This window comes from Moschus berezovskii, chromosome 11 (genome assembly GCF_049115385.1).
Source record: "Moschus berezovskii isolate FMDL1 chromosome 11, NW_MosBer_1.0, whole genome shotgun sequence".
Taxonomy (NCBI): Eukaryota; Metazoa; Chordata; class Mammalia; order Artiodactyla; family Moschidae; genus Moschus; species Moschus berezovskii.
The window spans coordinates 96491065-96511322 of NC_142470.1; the positions used below are offsets into that span (position 1 = coordinate 96491065).

Sequence of the window (20258 nt, forward strand, 5' to 3'; positions counted from 1 at the left end):
AACTTACTTCCCTTTCTTCCCTACAAAGTCACTATTTTGAAATAAGAATAAGCTGCCTATATTTGGGAAGCTTATTGGGGAACTGCAATTCCAAACTAGTATATATTCTCAAGATGAGGGTGGCAAATGACACAGTCCATGGAATAAATTTGGCATATTGCTTATTTTTATAAATACTGTTTTATTGGAACACACCAATTGTGTCTCATGTACATATTATCTATAGCTGTTTTTGTACTACAACAAAGCTGAAGAGCTGCAACAGAAACCATTTGGTCTGCTGAACCTAAAACACATTTCCATTTGGCTCTTTTAGAAAAAACGCGCCAACGTTTGTTGATTGCTTGGTTCTCTCTTAACAATAATGGAAAAGCAAAATATCACATATAATAAGGTTACAATTCAACATTATTCTTCCTTTCTCCATAAAAAGTATTCTCCAACAATATAATGTTGAAACAAATAGACACGCCTTTAAAATCATCAGATATTCAAAACCAAATCTTGTTTTAAGAATTTAAATAAAGAAAAGAAAAATAAATTCCCAAAGAACATTTGTTATACTTTTCCAAGTTTCAGTAAAGTGTTATTGAAAGTGTATAAATTTAAGACAAATACCCACCCGACAATTTGATTAAAATACTTCCTGTAGCCGTCTAAAGTTTCATGCTACAAAAAAGCAAAGTAGAAAAAAGTTAATGTTTTTGTTCTGATAAAGACATAAATCAGCTAATTAATTTAAGAATCAATTCCCAGACTATAAATAAATACAATAAGAGTACCTATGTATCTATGCCCAAACCACTAATGCTGAAAAAGCCAAAGCTGAACAGTTCTATGAAGACCTACAAGACCTTCTAGAACTAACAAGGTGTCCAAAAAAGATGTCCTTTTCATCATAGGGGATTGAAATGCAAAAGTAGGACATCAAGAGATACCTGGAATAACAGGGAAGTTTGGCCTTGGAGTACAAAATGAAGCGGGGCAAACACTAACAGTGTTGCCAAGAGAACACACTGGTCATAGCAAACACCCTGTTACAACAATAGAAGAGAAAGAGACGACTCTCATATGCACATCACCAGATGGTCAGTACCAAAATCGATTATATTTTATATTATACCCAGCTGAATGCAGAGTTCCAAAGAATAGAAAGGAGAGACAAGAAATCCTTCTAAAGTGAACAATGAAAAGAAACAGAGAAAAACAATAGAATGGGAAAGACTAGAGATCTCTTCAAGAAAATTACCAAAATTGATTATACTGTCTGCAGCTGAAGATGGTAAAGCTCTATACAGTCAGAAAAAACAAGATTGAGAACCGACTGTGGCTCAGATCATGAACTCCTTACTGTAAAATTCAGACTTAAATTGAAGTTAGTAGGGAAATCCACTAGGCCATTCAAGTATTACCTAAATCAAATCCCTTATAATTATACAGTAGAAGTGACAAATAGATTCAAGGGATTAGATCTGACAGACAGAATACCTGAAGAACCAAGGACACAGGTTCCTAACATTGTACAGGAGGCGGTGATCAAAATCATCCCCAAGAAAAAGAAATGCAAAACGCAAAATGGTTGTCTGAGGAGGCCTTACAAATAGTTGAAAAAAGAAGAGAAGCAAAAGTCAAAGAAGAAAGGGAAAAACATACCCAAATGAATGCAGAGTTCCAAAGAATAGCAAGGAGAGATAAGAAATCCTTCTAAAGTGAACAATGCAAAGAAACAGAGAAAAACAATAGAATGGGAAAGACTAGAGATCTCTTCAAGAAAATTACCAAAGGAACATTTCATGCAAAGACGGGCACAATAAAGGACAGAAATGGTATGGACCTAACAAAAGCAGAAGATGTTAAGAAGAGATGTCAAGAATACACAGAAGAACTATACAAAAAAGGTCTTAATGACCCAGATAACCATGATGGTGTGATCACTCACCTAGAACCAGACACCCTGGAATGGGAAGTCAAGTGCACCTTGACTAAGAAAGTGCACAGTGATGCACCTAAGAAAGCATCACTATGAACACAGCTAGTAGAGGTGATGGAATTTCAGCTGAGCTATTTGAAATCCTAAAAGATGATGCAGTTAAAGTGCTGCACTCAATATATCAGCAAATTTAGAAAACTCAGCAGTAGTCATAGGACTGGAAATGTCAGTTTTCATTTGAATTCCAAAGAACGGCAATGTCGAAGAAAAGTTCAAACTGCCCCACAATTGCACTTATTCTATATGCTAGCAAGGCAATGCTCAAAATCCTTCAAGTGAGGCTTCAACAGTACATGAACTAAGAACTTTCAGATGTCCAAGCAGGATTTAGAAAAGGCGGAGGAACCAGAGATCAAACTGTCAACATCAGATGGATCACAGAAAAATCAAACAAATGGCAGAAACACATCTACTTCTGCTTCACTGGCTATGCTAAAATCTTTGACTGTGTGGATCAGAAAAATCTGTAGAAAATTCTTCAAGAGATGGGAATACCAGACAACCTTACCTGCCTCCTGAGAAACCTGTATGCAGGTCAAGAAGCAACAGTTAGAACTTGACATAGAACAACAGACTGGTTCCAAATTGGGAAAGGAGTATATCAAGGCTGTATATGGTCATGCTGTTTATTTAACTTATATGCAGAGTACATCATGTGAAATACTGGGCTGGATGAACCTCAAGCTGGAATCAAGATTGTCGAGAGAAATATCAATAACCTCAGATATACCAATGACACCACCCTAATGCCAGAAAGTGAAGAGGAACTAAGGAGCCTCTTGATGAAGGTAAAGAGGAGAGTGAAAACTCTGGCTTAAAACTCAACATTCAGAAAACAAAGATCATGGCATCCAGTCCCATCACTTCATGGAAAATAGATGGGGAAACAGTAGAAAGAGTGACAGACTATATTTTCTTGGGATCCAAAATCACTGCAGATGGGGGCTGCAGTCATGAAATTAAAAGACACTTGCTCCTTGCAAAAACAACCTATGACAAACCTAGACAGTGTATTCAAAAGCACAGACATCATTTTGCCGACAAAAATCCATACACTCAAAGCTATGGTTCTTCCAATACTCATGTACAAATGTGAATGGTAGACCATAAAGAAGGCTGAGCGTGAAACAATTGATGCCTTCAAACTGTGGTGATGGAGAAGGCTCCTGAGATTCCCTTGGACAGCAAGGCAATCAAACCAAGCAATCCTAAAGGAAATCAATCCTGAATAGTCATTGGATTAATGATGCTGAAGCTGAAGCTCCAATACACTGGCCTGACACAAAGTCCTCACGCACTGGAAAAGACCCTGATGCTGGGAAAGACTGAGGGCAGGAGGAGAAGGGGCAGACAGAGGATGAGATGGTGGGACGGCATCATCGACTCAGTGGACATGAGTTTGAGCAAACTTCAGGAGATAGTGAAGCCCAGGGAAGCCTGGCATGCTACAGTCCATGGGGTTGCAAAGAGTCGGGCATGACTGGGTGACTCAACAACAACCTACCTTTATAGGATTACAGTGAGGATGAAATGAGACAATACATATCTAGTACTTAGAAGAATGCCTGAAACATAGCAATCAAGAAATGTTAGTTGCTACTTTCTTAGTGCAAGTCACATCCACCAAAAGTGGCCCCCAAATGACAATTTAGAGGGGGGAAATCACAAGTGGAAAATAATTAAAAGATATATAAGAAAAATGAAAAAGGGAGAAAAAGTGGTTATCCTACCATGTTAGACGGAGGCTGGAGCACCAAACGAGCCTGTTTTCGCCTTTGTTTTCGGTAGTAGTTCTCAAATGTTTCCCGGGCCCCCTGTAAAACAAATGAAAGGAAATAAGTTGACACAATTAGGCCAACCACTCTAGTATTTCATGGGAAAAGAGACACTCCCAGGTCAGAAGCTAAGGCAGTCCCACATTTCTCACAATCTGTCATTTTAACAATAATAATCATTGGAAAAAAAAACTTATTAGAACTTACTGAACCTAACTTACACATCCCAATAGAAATGGACACAAGATTATTCAGAGGAAACTGTCAGAACTCAACCTCCAAAAGCACCAAAGTTGGTTTCTGAACTAACTGTCACAAATTTACAAGGAAAAAACAAACCAACATTCTTGTAGGTTATAATAACATTTGAGAAAATGATCCTTTAAAAAAAAAATCACAGAACATTCCAGAAGAAAATTCCAGAATAAAATCTAGTCTCAAATAAATCATGAGCAAGAGGCCAAAAGAAGGCAAGAAAAAGGCAGAAGTTAAAAATAATGTCAGTCTTCTCAGACAGAATATTATCTAGCACAGGATTAACACCAAAAAGGAAGAAACAAAGCCCTGTAACTTTTCATTTAGAGTTTTTGCACTTAAACTGAAAGGTACTCTAGAAAACAAGAGCTGATTTATATGCTCTATAACTGGGGTTGAATAGTGTCCTCTCAAAATTAATGTCTTTCTCCAGACCAAGCAGAATGACCATTTAGAAATAGTCTTTACAGGTGTAATTAGTTAAATTAAGATGCAGTCATACTATAACAGGGTGACCCTTAATCTAGCATAACTGGTGTCTTCATAAGAAGAGGAAAATGCTATATGAGGACAGCACAGGGAGAATTCAACATGGAGCCACAAGCACAGATGGGATTGATACATCTCAACACCAAGGACTACTGGCCACCACAGAAACTACAGAGAGGCAAGGAAGGCTTCTACCCAGAATCTCAGAGGAAGGACAGCCTCCTAACATCCTGATTTTGGATTTCTACTCTCCAAAACAGTGACAGAAAAAATTTCTCTAATTTTAAGCCACCGAGTTCTGGTACTTGATTATAACAACCCTAGAAACTGATATGAGCTCAAAAGTTTTAAAACATGATGCTCCCCTTCTATTAAACTCTACTCGCAACCCAAGACTTTGCTAATAAACAAAAGTAGAAAGGGAGAGACAGCATTGTACAGTGGTTAAGAGTACTGATTTTAGAACCAGATGGATTTATTCGAATCATGGCCTACCCCTTACTAACTGTGTAACTCATGTGCTCCGTCAGTCAGTTGTGTCTGACTCTTTCCAACCACATGGACTGCAGCTCGCCAGGCTCCCCTGTCCATGGGATTATCCCAGCAAGAATACTGGAGTGGGTTGCCATTTCCTCCTACAGTATAACTCATATGACTAGCTATACAATTTCGTTTCATTAATTTAACATCCACTGTTTAACTCTTTACCTGAATCCCAGGGACGGGGGAGCCTGGTGGGCTTCCGTCTATGGGGTCACACAGAGTCGGACACGACTGAAGTGATTTAGCAGCAGCAGCAGCAGCAGTAGACATGCTATGGCTTACTTATTTGTAGAGACGACAACCTCCTATGTTTGTTATAAAGATTATGAAGAGTTATAAAGCTTTTAGAATACTGTCTTGATAAATAATAACCACTATACAAATACATATTTAAAACATAAGATGAAATCAGAGATGGGAGAGAGGGAGCAAGATGGTGGAGGAATAGGACGGTGAGGCCACTTTCTCAACCACAAATTTATCAAAAGAACATTTGAACGCTGAGTAAATTCCACAAAACAACTTCTGAATGCCAGCAGAGGACATCAGGCACCCAGAAAAGCAGCCCATTGTCTTCGAAAGGAGGTAGGAAAAAACATAAAAGAAAAAAAGACAGACAGAAGAGGTAGGGACAGAGCTCCATCCCAGGAAGGGAGTTTTAAAAAAGAGAGAAGTTTCCAAACACCAGGAAACACTCTCACTGGCAAGTCTGTGGCGAGTCGTGGAACCTCAGAGGGCCACATAACCGGGAGGAAAAAGAAAGAAATAAGTAAAACCCACAGATTACCCGCCAAACGGTAACTCCCAGCAGAGAAGCAGCACAGACTCCCGCATCTGCCATTAGCAAGCGGGGGCTGGGCAGGGAGGAGCCAGCTGAACTGCTTAGAGAAAGGACTGGGCCTGAATGCAGCGAGAGCAATCTGAGAGAACTAACTGGGTATAGCAAAGCAGACTGTGGGATAGCTACCTACCCTGCGAAAAAGCAAAAGGCCCTAACCTAAGACTCCGACAGGCCCACTCACAGAACAAAGGACTGAGCAGAGCTAGCCGGCTGCAGACAGCCCATTCCCCCACCGAGACAGGCAGGGGAGGGCAGCAAGAGCCAGAAGGGGGCAACCGCAGCCACAGAGAGGCATCCAATACCAACTGCAGGCAGGCTTCATTGCTAACCAAGACTTCTTGGGTTTCTGGCAGGTTGACATCCACCTGAGAAGGTGCGCCAGCTGTACACACAGAAAACCGAGCGGGAGGGACCAGGGAGGCGATAAATCACAGTGACCGTGCTCGCCAAATACCTGGTCACCTGAGCGGCTCGGACCGGGGAAGGCACAAAACGCAGGCCCAACCAAGTCTGTGCCTTTGTGGAGTATCTGAGTACCTGAACCTGAGCGGCTTAGACCTGGGACGTGCATGCAACCCAGTGCCGGCTATGGACAGTTCCCGGCAGAGCAACCTACAGCCTGTGCAGTGTAGACTGGGACAGCAGACGTGCCATGAGCGGGGGCAAACCCAGTGTGGCTGAGACACTGCGAGCACTCCCCACAGACGCCTGAGATATTTGTCTGCAGCGTTCCTCCCTTCCAAGAACAGGACTGAACAAGTGAGCCTTAAAAAGTGTCCACCAACGCCTCCTAGTGTCAGGGCGGAAATTAGACACTGAAGAGACCAGCAAACAGAAACTAAAACAGAGGGAACCACCTTGGAAGTGACAGAGAAGTCTAGAGGCTACTGCAAGAATAAGACCGAAAACCAGAGGCAAGAGGCTTAAGCCCGAATCCTGAGAACACCAGAGAACTCCTGACTCCAGGGAACATTAATCGATAGGAGCTCATCAAATGCCTCCATACCTACACTAAAACCAAGCACCACCCAAGAGTCAACAAGTTCCAGAGCAAGACATACCACGCAAATTCTCCAGCAACACAGGAAAATAGCCCTGAGCTTCAATATACAGGCTGCCCAAAGTCACTCCAAACCCACTGACATCTCATAACTCATTACTGGACACTTCATTGCACTCAAGAGAAAAGAAATCCAGCTCCACACACCAGAACACTGACACAAACTTCCCTAACCAGGAAACCTTGACAAGCCACCCGTCCAACACCACACACAGCGAGGAAACTACATAATAAAGAGAACTCCACAAACGGCCAGAAGACGGAAAGGCCACCCCAAGCACAGCAATATAAGCGAGATGAAGAGGCAGAGAAATACCCAGCAAGTAAAGGAACATGATAAATGACCACCAACACAAACAAAAGAAGAAGATATAGGGACTCTACCTGATAAAGAATTTCGAATTTTGATGGTGAAAATCATTCAAAATCTTGAAAGCAAAATGGAGTTGCAGATAAATAATCTGGAGAAAAGGATTGAGAAGGTGCAAGAAAGGTTTAATAAGGATTTAGAGGAAATAAAAAAGAGTCAATATACAATAAATAATGCAACAGATGAGATTAGAAACACTCTGGAGGGAACAAACAGTAGAATGACGGAGGCAGAAGACAGGATAAGTGAGCTAGAAGATATAATTGTAGACATAAATGAAACAGAGAGGAAAAAAGAAAAACGAATTAAAAGAAATGAGGACAATCTCAGAGCAGAAAAAGACATAAAAGGAATCCAAATTGGAAAAGAAGAAGTAAAACTTTCACTGTTCGCTGATGACATGATCCTCTACACAGAAAACCCTAAAGATTCTACCAGAAAAGTACCAGAGCTAATCAATGAATAGTAAAGTTGCAGGATATAAAATCAACACACAGAAATCCCTGGCATTCCTATACACTAATAATGAGAAAACAGAGAAATTAAGGAAACTATTCCATTCACTGTTGCAACGAAAAGAATAAAATACTTAGGAATATATCTACCTAAAGAAACAAAAGACCTGTACATAGAAAACTACAAAACACTAGTGAAAGTAATCAAAGAAGACACTAATAGATGGAGAAATATACCGTGTTCGTGGATTGGAAGAATAAATATTGTAAAAATGAGTATACTACCCAAAGTAATTTATACATTCAATGAAATCACTATGAAGCTACCAACGATATTTTTCACAGAGCTAGAACAAATAATCTCACAATTTGTATGGAAATACAAAAAACCTCAAATAGCCAAAGCAATCTTGAGGAAGAAGAATGGAACTGGGGGAATCAAACTGCTGGACTTCAGGCTCTACTACAAAGCCACAGTCATCAAGACAGTATGGTACTGGCATAAAGACAGAAACATAGATCAATGGAACAAAATAGAAAGCCCAGAGATAAATCCACCCACCCATGGACATCTTATCTTTGACAAAGGAGGCAAGAATATAAAATGCAGAAAAGACAGTCTCTTTAACAAGTGGTGCTGGGAAAACTGGTCAGCCACTTGTAAAAGAATGAAACTAGAACACTTCTTAACACCATACACAAAAATAAACTCAAAATGGATTAGAGAGCTAAATATAAGACCAGAAACTATAAAACTCCTAGAGGAGAACATAGGCAAAACACTCTCCGACATAAATCACAGCAGGATCCTCCATGACCCACCTCCCAGAATATTGGAAATAAAAGCAAAAATAAACAAATGGGACCTAATTAAAATCAAAAGCTTCTGCACAGTAAAGGAAACTATAAGCAAGGTGAAAAGACAGCCTTCAGAATGGGAGAAAATAATAGCAAATGAAACAACTGACAAAGAATTAATCTCCAAAATATACAAACAGCTCCTTCAGCTCAATTCCAGAAAAATAAATGACCCAATTAAAAAAATGGGCCAAAGAACTAAACAGACATTTCTCCAAAGAAGACATACAGATGGCTAACAAATGCATGAAGAAATGCTCAACATCCCTCATAATCAGAGAAATGCAAATCAAAACCACGAGATACCATTTCACACCAGTCAGAATGGCTGCTATCCAAATGTCTACATGCAATAAATGCTGGAGAGGATGTGGAGAGAAGGAAACCCTCTTACACTGTTGGTGGGAATGCAAACTAGTACAGCCACTATGGAGAAGAGCGTCAAGATTCCTTAAAAAACTGGAAATAGAACTGCCATATGATCCAGCAATCACACTCCTGGGCGTACACACCAAGGAAACCAGAATTGAAAGAGACACATGTACTCCAATGTTCATCGCAGCACTGTTTATAATAGTCAGGACATGGAAGCAACCTAGATGTCCATCTGCAAACGAATGGATAAGAAAGCTTTGGTATATATACACAATGGAGTATTACTCAGCCATTAAAAAGAATGCATTTGAATCAGTTCTAATGAGGTGGATGAAACTGGAGCCTATTATACAGAGTGAAGTAAGCCAGAAAGAAAAACACCAATACAGTGAATTTAGAAACATGGTAATGATAACCCTGTATACGAGACAGCAAAAGACACACAGGTGTATAGAACAGTCTTTTGGACTCTGTGGGAGAGGGTGAGGGTGGCATGATTTGGGAGAATGGCATTGAAATATGTATATTATCATATATGAAACAAATCACCAGTCCAGGTTTGACGCATGATACAGGATGCTCGGGGCTGGTACACAGGGATGACCCAGAGGGAGGATAAGGGGAGGCGGGAGGTGGGAGGGGGGTTCAGGAAGGAGAACTCATGTACACCCGGGGCGGATTCATGTCAATGTATGGCAAAACCAACCAATACAATATTGTAAAATAATTAGCCTCCAAAAAAAAATAAAAATAAAAAAAATAATAAAACAAAGGCAAAAAAAAAAAGAAATCAGAGATGAAAGTGAAAGCCCCACCCATGTGAAGATAAGTTTTATTGTGAAAGTCACTTCAGTCATGTCTGACTCTTTGCAACTCTATGGACCATTGCCAGCCAGGCTCCTCTGTCCGGGCAAGAATATTGAAGTGGTAGCCATTCCCTTCTCCAGGGGATCCTCCCAACCCAGGGACTGAACACAGGTCTTCTGCACAGAAGGAAGATTTTCCAAGTACTATCTACCTTCAGTTTTTTTCACCTTCCCAAAGTCTGAAGAATCTTACTCAACATGACTTCTTTGTTATCCTTAAACTGGAAAAGTTATTTAAGGTACTAAGTCATGCACACTTGATAGTGTAACTCAGTGGTTGGCAAATGTTTTCTGTAATGAGCAGAACAATAAATAGTCTTTGCTGAGCCATGCAGTCTCTCATGCAACTACTCAGCACTGCTGCTATAGTATAAGAGCAGTCATAAACAATATATAAACGAGTATGGCTCTGCTCCAATAAAACCTTATTTGTAGAAACTGAAATTAGAATTTTATACCATTCACCTGTCATAAAATATTAGTCCTCTATGGGTAAAAAATGACGTTTTACCCATCATTTGAAAATGTAAAAGTTCACAAGGTCATACAAAAACAGGCAGTATGATGGACTTAACACAAGAGTCATGGTTTGACAACTCTTGCTGCTGCTGCTGCTGCTAAGTCGCTTCAGTCGTGTCCGACTCTGCGACCCCATGTGTAGCTTAAAATCAAATATTTCAACACAATAAGGTTTGACAACTGTATACATCTGAATTTTTCTGTCTGAAAAATGAAAACAAACCTTAAGACAGCTATTTCAAGACTTTCTTAGTCCATAAGCTAGTGAGGTAGCAAATAATTATATTTAAGAAATAAGAAGTGGAAACTTCCTGTTGGTTTATTAAAGTTATTCCCTACTTGTCACCATTTTCCAGCATAGTGGTATTATTAAAGGTCAATTACCTTTTGTACACAGTGAAGGACATTTCATTTTAAGGTTAAAGGCCCTTTATTATGTTACTGTGACATTACACTTTCAACCTACTTTTGAGCCAAGATACACTTAGTTGAGATTTTAGGGAAAGGCTTGTTAATTAGGACACAGCATACTAACTGGGACTTCCCAGGTGGCTTAGTGGTAAAGAATCCGCCTTCAATGCAGGAGCTGCAGGAGACACAGGTTCGATCCTTGGGTCAGGAAGATCCCCTGGAGAAGGAAATGGCAACCCACTCCACTATTCTTGTCTGGAGAACCCCATGGGCAGAGGAGCCTGCAGGGCTATAGTCCATAGGGTAGCAAAGAGTCGGACATGACTAAAGTGACTTAGCAGTAGCATACAAATTTAATTATTTGTCATAAATGATAGAAAATAGACAAGATGAAATTCTATATAAAAACCAAATCATGAACTTCTACTTAATTCTAAACTATCATACATTTTGCTTTTTAATAAAATTAAAACATAAGAAAAGACCAATTTATCCAATAGGTCTGGTTTCTCCATTTACAAAATTGAGTTAGATTTTCCCTAGTGGGGAAAATTTCACCTCTAATTTTTTTATTTCCTTTGCCAATTTTGTCAACTCAATGCTTATAGGAAGAAATTGAGAAATAGATGTCTGCCCAATACAGCTGAGTAATTAAGGAAGTGTCTTCCTATTCACAAATAGGTCAATAGACAATGTACAATAGAGTCCTGCCACTTGGGCCTCAAGCTCCTTTAACCACTCAAATGAAAAAAAAGAAAAAACACAAACCAAAAAAAGTCACCTGAAAAACTAATAAAGGTATAAACAAAGATACAAAACAATAGGAAGGCAAGGCAAAAGTTGTTTTCTTTTTCATTTTATGTCTTTAGAATGACAGTGCTCCGAAGACTATAAAATAATTAATGAATTAATACATACAATGTCACGGAAAAATCAGTTACAAAGTATATAAAGTGCTTACCATGTGAAAGACACTAAGAATCTCCTCACTGAATTTATAGTCTACAGGGGAAGACTAGAAATTAAACAAGCAATTATATTAAAATAAACTATAAAATCCTATGGATTGGAGTGGAATGTATAACTGAGTGTGTGTGTGTGTGTGTGTGTGTGTGTGTGTGTGTGTGTGTGTGTGCACGCACATGAATGGGGGAGGGACAAATGTTAGACAAATATTCTCGGAAAAAAAATAACATTTATACTCATAACTGAAGAATAACTCAGAAGAATAAGCCAGGTAAACAGAAAGGGGGGAAAAATGTTCCTTGTACAGACAGAGAGATTCAATGAAAAAGGATATCACACACTCCATGAACTGAAAGAAGTTCTTCACAATTGGAACTTCAGGGTGTAAGGGAGAGGTATGACAGGAGACAAGGCCGGGGGACTCTGTAAATCATGATAAGATATTTGGACTTCAACTCTAGTTTTAGACAGAGCTGTAATGTAGTTCCATGGGATTCTCCAGGCAAGAATACTGGAGTGGGTTACCATTTCCTTCTCCAGTAATGTAGTAATGGAAGTTTAATGTAGTAAGCAGAATGAAGGAAGGGGAAATTAGCCACAAAAGGATTAGATTCTGAGATATACTTAAAGAGGCACAAGCCAATCGGATATTATGTGGTAAAGGATATGAAGGAAAGAAAACTGACATGAGATTTCTAACCTAGGTAACTAGTTTGGCTGGTGGTGTCATTTAATAAGAGAGGAATCAGGAGGAAATACAGCCAATTATTATTCATGGATTCCTAATTTGCAAATCTGCCTGCCTGCTAAAATTTATGGGAAGCCTCAAAATCAAAACTCACAGCACTTTCATAGTCATCCACGGACATATACAGAGTGGTAAAAATTTTGAGTTGCCTGATACATGTGTTCCTATATATATATATATATCCAGATCTGAAGAAAACAAAAACTAATTCAGAAAGATATATGCATCCCATTGTTCACAGCAGCACTATCTGCAACACCAACATATGGAAGCAACCTAAATGTCCATCAACAGATGAGTGGATAAAGAAGATATGGCAAATATATACAGTTGGATATTATTCAGTCATAAAAAAGAATGAAATTTTGCCATTTGCAACAACATGAATGGACCTAGAGAGTATTATGCTTAGTGAAGTAAGTTAGACAAAGGAAGATAAATACTGCATGTTATCACTTACGTGCGAAATATAAAAAAATAACCAACCGAATAGTACAAAACAGGAAAAAGACTAGCAGATATTGAGAATGACCAAACCGTTACCAAGAGGGACAACAGGAAGGAGGGACAAGTCATATTTGGGGATTAGGTGGTACAAACTACTACGTACATATAAAATAAACATGCTATAGAACTGGACATGGAACAACAGACTGGTTCCAAATAGGAAAAGGTGTACGTCAAGGTTGTATATTGTCACCTTGCTTATTTAACTTATATGCAGAGTACATCATGAGGAACGCTGGGCTGGAAGAAGCACAAGCTGGAATCAAGATTGCTGGGAGAAATATCAATAACCTCAGATATGCAGATGACACTACCCTTATGGCAAAAAGTGAAGAGGAACTCAAAAGCCTCTTGATGAAAGTGAAAGAGGAGAGTGAAAAGTTTGGCTTGAAGCTCAACATTCAGAAAACAAAGATCATGGCACCTGGTCCCATCACTTCATGGGAAATAGATGGAAAAACAGTGGAAACAGTGTCAGACTTTATTTTTTTGGGCTCCAAAATCACTGCAGATGCTGATTGCAGCCATGAAATTAAAAGACGCTTGCTCCTTGGAAGGAAAGTTATGACCAACCTTGATAGTATATTAAAAAGCAGAGACATTACTTTGCCAACCAAGGTCCGTCTAGTCAAGGCAATGGTTTTTCCCGTGGTCATGTATGGATGTGAGAGTTGGACTGTGAAGAAAGCTGATCGCCGAAGAATCGATGCTTTTGAACTGTGGTGCTGGAGAAGACTCTTGAGAGTCCCTTATACTGCAAGGAGATCCAACCAGTCCATTCTAAAGGAGATCAGTCCTGGATGTTCATTGGAGGGACTGATGCTAAAGCTGAAACTGCAATACTTTGGCCACCTCGTGCGACGAGTTGACTCACTGAAAAAGACTCTGATGCTGGGAAAGGTTGGGGGCGGGAGGAGAAGGGGACGACGGAGAATGAGATGGCTGGATGGCATCACCGACTCTGTGGACATGAGTTTGAGTGTACTCCGGGAGTTGGTGATGGATAGGGAGGCCTGGCGTGCTGTGATTCATGGGGTCGCAGAGAGTCGGACACGACTGAGCGACTGAACTGAACTGAACTGATGAGGATATACTGTACAGTACAGGGAACATATCCAATATTTTACAACAATTTTAAATGGACTATAATCTATAAAAATGTTTACTCACTATGTTGTATACATGAGACTAACATATTGATAGTATTATAAATCAACCCTCAATTCTGAAAAGCCTCATTCATAATTCCCATCTCCTAGAGATAACTACTGCTTACTACTTCATGTGTGTGTGCTTAGTTGCTCAGTCGTGTCCGATTCTTTGCGACCCTGTGGACTGCAGCCCACCAGGCTCTACTGTCCATGGAATTCTCCAGGCAAGAACACTGAAGTGGGCAGCCATTCCCTTCTAAAGGGGATCTTCCCGACCCCGGGATTGAACCCAGGTCTCCTGCATTACAGGCAGATTCTTTACCGCCTGAGCTACCAGGGAAGCTATTCTAAACAGATATTTCACCTATACACATATGTGCATAAAACACATATATAAATAGGATCATATATCATATTATACATATTCTTTTCACTGATTTTTCCAGGCAAAAATCTTTTCCAGAACATCATAATCCAGTATGATCCACTTTTACTGCACAACACTGTTCCAGCTGCCTTTCTTCAAACACATGCTACAGACTGTCATATAAATGCTGGAACAAACATGGGTTATGAATAAATGTTTAAAAATAAAAACACAAGTGATGATTTTGAATTTCCCACGTGTCTAGACTTGTCTGAACATAAACATAAAAAAAAAAAAAAACAGTATTGTCACTCAGAGTGGGCAAATGAGTAAGGCCTTTTGTTTTTGTATACAAATAAAAGTGATAAAATTCATTGCTAACAAAGCTCAAAGTTATAGTTGCTATAGCAGGAATCAAATAAGTCAGGATCATGTGATCCTTGCTCTTAGTGGGAAAAGATAAGGCCAGATGAAAGACCCTTCCTGAATTTCTTCCCTTCATAAAAGGTAACAATATAACCTATATGCAGAAATGTCCTGAACATTTTGTACAATTACTGATCCCCAGGTCTCTAAATGTTAATGGAAACACTTCCAGTTTCATAGAAAAAGAAAGCTTATGCTGGGACAACACTTCCTCACGGGGGCAATGTGTCTACATAACAGAAAGAAGAACAGACCTTCTATTTTCTTCATTAAATATTTACTACGCCATTGTTTGGTTAAGCAGCTCTTCCTCTAGTGCTTCTTCCACGGCAGAGACTCACTGGAGGTTCACTGGAAAGTAGGCGCAACCCTTCCATCCATCACAACAAAGCAAAGTGAGCCCTTGGACTGAGAAACAACTACGGACAAGTACGCAGAGAACAAGAGAGAGAAATGGAGGAAGGGAATCACATGCAAGGTTCTTCCGGCTTTTCCTACAGGAAGCAATATTTCCATTTGGTCTTGAGCAAAGCCTGTAATTTCATCGCCCTGACTGCAGCTGGAGAACACCCTTTTAACTGTCCCAGCATCCAAGTGAAGACAGGTTTACTCAGAGTGTTTAAAAAAAAAACACCTGAAAGGCCTATTTTAATTTGCTTCCATGTGAAAAGGGAGCACATATCACAGGGCACCATAATGACATTCAGCGGGATATTACACTTCACCATATGGCTAATTTGAACAGCAGGCCCAAAGCAGGATTTTCTTTCATTAGAAGCGACTTAAAGATCAGACTACAGAAACACATGTAAAGAACAAACCCAAGATGTCCCCCAGTTCTTAAATCTAGAAACATTCATTTGATCATTTGATTCTCAGATGTGAAAGCCCATTCACAAAGTTCTCATGGCAAGATCATTCAAGAGTCGTGAAGGTAGTATTGTGTCACCGCTCCACTTACCTACATTATGGCTTTGAAAAATGTCTAAAATTCAAGAACCACAACTGTCCAAAACATAGATGTGGAAAGGATAATTGCTCTGGTAGATAATTAACCATGAAAAAAAAAAAAAAAAACATTACTTTCTAAATGCCCCAATTCTTGATATTATTCACTTAGCCTACAGAGTAAATCTACATAAACTTCTGACCCTTTTTGAAGAGCAACAGCAATCTGATGTTCTAAAAGAATCCTGTTTATTTTTAAGATGCCCCTTATAACTTATGTTTATCTTGGCATTTCCTCTTTCTGCCATACCCCAAGTCTGAGCCATAGAAAAGAACATCCCCTCCGGGAAAGACAGAAGTCTACAGAATTTTTAAAAAGAAAGAAATCTAATGTCTAATGATTATGGATAGTTGGGTCTGTGCTTTTGAAGAAAGTAAACATTATGATTAACAATCTTGAGCTTTGTAATTAGCTTCCCCTCTTCCATGAGAGAGTGTTAATTTATTAAATATTTTAACAAAGAGTCTTTTATTATTAGATTCAGTTTGGCTGCCTCCTTTCATAGCATTACCTATTACAACCAATAAAGCTTTAATTGATGACTATTTTTATAACCTTTGACCCAAGATGATAAACAGTTGTACCTTAGAAGCGAAAGGGTAAACCTCAAAGGGAACACTGTCTTAATCATGCTTAGCAAACCAAACTGCTTAAAATTACAACCTACCTACCTGGATAGAACAGAAACCCAGACTTCCTCTATGATTAAGGTAATTGATCAGGAAAAGACTTGGATTTCACTTTTAAGATAAGTGTCCCATTTTGTTACAAAAAACATAAGTTGAATAATTTGTATATAACTGCACAATTACATGAACAAATAATGCGCTAACTGTATACTATAATACCATTTAATCAATTTGTAGACAATTAGCAAGAGAATTCTTTTTTTTCATGTTTTTGTTTTCCAATTTTACTGAGAAATAATTGACTTACATCTCTGTGTAAGTTTAAGACATACAGTATGGTGATTTGATTAAGATGGTTAGAAGTCTCTTCCAACTCACAACTGTCAATCTTTTCAACTACTGAAGTGCTTCAAAATTTAAAACTTTAAAATTTCCCAATCTCTTAATCTTTTTCATGTTGCCAAAATGAATAGGGCTTTGAACAATTACTAAAGAGCACACAGAAAAAGGTACCATCTAAAAATGTAAATAAAAATTGTATCATCATGTCACAGTTGTTACACACAATCACTTCATGGAGATGAAAGGCAATGAGACATTATTAATAGTTCTCACTATTAACAATAAGTAAATAGAAACTGCTGGCTTAACAGAAGGTGCAATACAAGATTTTATACAAGAAGAACTAGGCATATAGCTTTCAAGTGACTTCTAATGTATATTAGAAGAAGTCAACACCAGTAAAAGCAAAATATCTGAGGCTCAGTCTAAGAACTTTATAAACTGAACGAGTTATACACATTATTTTTATGATATATAAATGTATGTAATGGCTGTTTTATTAAAGACACATGGCTGCTCCCTGCCTTTCAAAATCAAACTTGCCAAACCACCTCCCAAAACAGCCCTTTATATAGTTAAGTGACGACTGGAGGAATTTTGTATAAATAAATCTATGCCTTGTCTCCCCCATTAACAGAAACTGTACAGAAACAGACAAATTTAGAATACAAGAATAAAAAAAATCTGTTACACTGAACTTCAGATATTCAGAAAAACAGGCAGAATATCTAAAAACAAAAAAAGGTAAATATATTCAGCTGATATTTGCTTTAAAATATAAGAATACAGGTTAAGAGAAAAAAGGAATCTAAAAGTTAAATAACTTTGCTTCAATACCAATTTTTAATTAAAATTTTTATTACGAGAGGCCTGTAGACTTACATGCAATTATAAAAAAATCAATAGAGAGAGATTCCATGTGCCTTTACCCATGTTTTCCAAAGGTGAGCATCATGTCAATGTATGGCAAAACCAACCAATATAATATTGTAAAATAATTAGCCTCCAATAAAAATAAAAAAAAAACACTAAAAAAAAAAAATTATAGTTCACTATCACAACTGGGCCACTGACAGTGATACAATCAGTCAAGGATGCACAATTCCAAACTCACGGATCCCACCATGTCCTTTTTACAGCCATACCCACTTCCCTCCATCCCCACCTTCTACTGAACTTCTAGTAAACACTAATGTTTTCTCCATTCCTATACTTTTTGTCATTTAAGACTTATGTAAATGGAATTTCACAGTGTGCGGCCTTTTGAGATTGGCTTCTTTCACTCAGCATAAATCTCTGAAGATTCATCTAGGCTGCGGCAAGTATCAGTAGTTCTTTCCTTTGTATTGCTGAGTAATATGTCATGATGCTACAGTATAAATGGACCATAGTTTAACTATTCATCTCCTGCAAGATTATAGGGTTGTTTCCTGTTTGGTGTTATTATGAACAAAGCTGCTTGCTATAAAGTATGTAAAACGCCTGAAATAAGCTTTCTCTTCTCTGGGATAAACAAACATGAGTGCAATTGCTGGGTTACGTGATGGCTTCATGTTGAGTTTTTTAAACTGCCAAACTGTTTCCTAGAGTGAACTGCACCACATATGTGCCCATCAGCAATCGTAATGCTATTTGGTATAGTCACTATTGTAAAGGAGTATAATGATGGCTCATTGTGGTTTTAATTCTTCTTAATAATTAATGATGTTCAACAAAAGATGTTACCAAATGTTTAGTTTCCATCTGTACATATGCAGTGGTAAACTGTTTATTGTGTGTTTTTTGTCCATACCATAACTGGATTATTTACTTTTTTATGGCTGAGTTTGGAAAAGTCTTTATATACATTCTAGATACTAGTCCTTTTTGGATACGCCATTTGCTAACATTTTCTCCCACTCTGTAACTTGGCTTTTCACCCTGTTAACAGGGTCTTTTAATTTTGATAAGATTCAATTTATCAATTATTTTCTTTTTGTGGTAAGTGGTTTTGGAGTAAAGTCTAAGGACTCTGTCTACCTCTAGAATCTGAGGGTCTTCTATTTTTCTCAAAAATATTCTAGTTTTGCATTTTATATTTAAATCGTAATACATTTTGAGTTACTTTTTCTACAAAATGTGAGAAGTAACTCAAGGTTCACTATTTTGCTGTGTGAATGTGCAACTATTCTAGCACCATTTGTTGAATTGCTTCTGCAACTTTGTCACATATTTTTATCTTTCTAAACTTTCTATTCTGTCCCACTGATCTGTGTAGCCCTTTGTCAATTCCATACATTTCTTTTTAGAAAAAAGCTTTCTATTGAGCTATGTCTTATATATAACATCATTTGGTTTCAGATTAGATAGTACACATTGTGAAATGATCACCATAATAAGTCTAATTACCATCCATCACCACACAAGCTTAATTTTTAGGATTTATTCTCATTGCAACTTTCAAGTATTCTCTACAATATCACTGACTATGGTCAATATGCTGTACATTACAGCCCCAGGAATTTTTGTCATTACTGAAAGTTTGTACCTCCTAACCCTCTTCACCTAATTAAACTTTAAAGCTTTTGCACAGCAAAGGAAACCATAAGCAAAATGAAAAGACAACTTACAGAATGGAAGAAAATATTGCAAATGATGGGATCAATAAGGGCTTAATTTCCAAAATATACAAATAGCTCATGCAGCTTAATATCAAAAACCCAATAAAAAATTGGCAGAAGATCTAAATAGACATTTCTCCAAAGAAGACATACAATGGGCAAATGATAAGATTCCCAACATCACTAATTATTAGAGATGTACAAATTAAAATGCTAAAGTATCACTTCACACCAGTCAGTATTGCTACCATCAAAACCTCTAAACATAATATCCTGGAAAGGGTGCACAGGAAAAGGAACCCTCCTGCATTGTTAGTGGAAATGTAAATTTGTGCAGCCACTATGGACAACAATCTGGAGGTTTCTTAAAACACTAAAAATAGAGCTACCATATAATCCAGCAATTCCACTCCTGGGCATATATCCAGAGAAAACTCTAATTCAAAAAGATATATGCACTCCGATGTTCAAGGTGGCACTATTTACAATAGTCAAGACAGAGAAACAACTTAAATGTCCAACAGAGGATTGAAAAAAGAAGGTGTGCTATACATACATGTGCGTATATATACATACGTACACATAATGGAATATTGCTCATCCACAAAAAAGAATGAAATAATGCCATTTGTGGCAACATGGGTGGATCTGGAGACTATCATACTAATTGAAGTCAGTCAGAGAAAGACAAATACTGCATGATATC

At 38.2% G+C, this 20258-nt stretch overlaps 1 protein-coding gene across 4 annotated transcripts in view; it reads right to left on the bottom strand.

The window, feature by feature from the left end:
- EXOC6B (exocyst complex component 6B) overlaps positions 1-20258 on the bottom strand; it is a 762215-nt gene that overhangs the window by 337750 nt on the left and 404207 nt on the right. For all 4 annotated transcript variants that reach the window (XM_088841568.1, XM_055400057.2, XM_055400058.2 and 1 more), the window contains 2 exons: positions 3721-3804; positions 623-669 (listed from right to left, as the gene is read on the bottom strand). In XM_088841568.1, coding sequence (XP_088697694.1) covers positions 623-669; positions 3721-3804 — 131 coding nt within the window. The remainder of the gene's footprint in view (positions 1-622; positions 670-3720; positions 3805-20258) is intronic.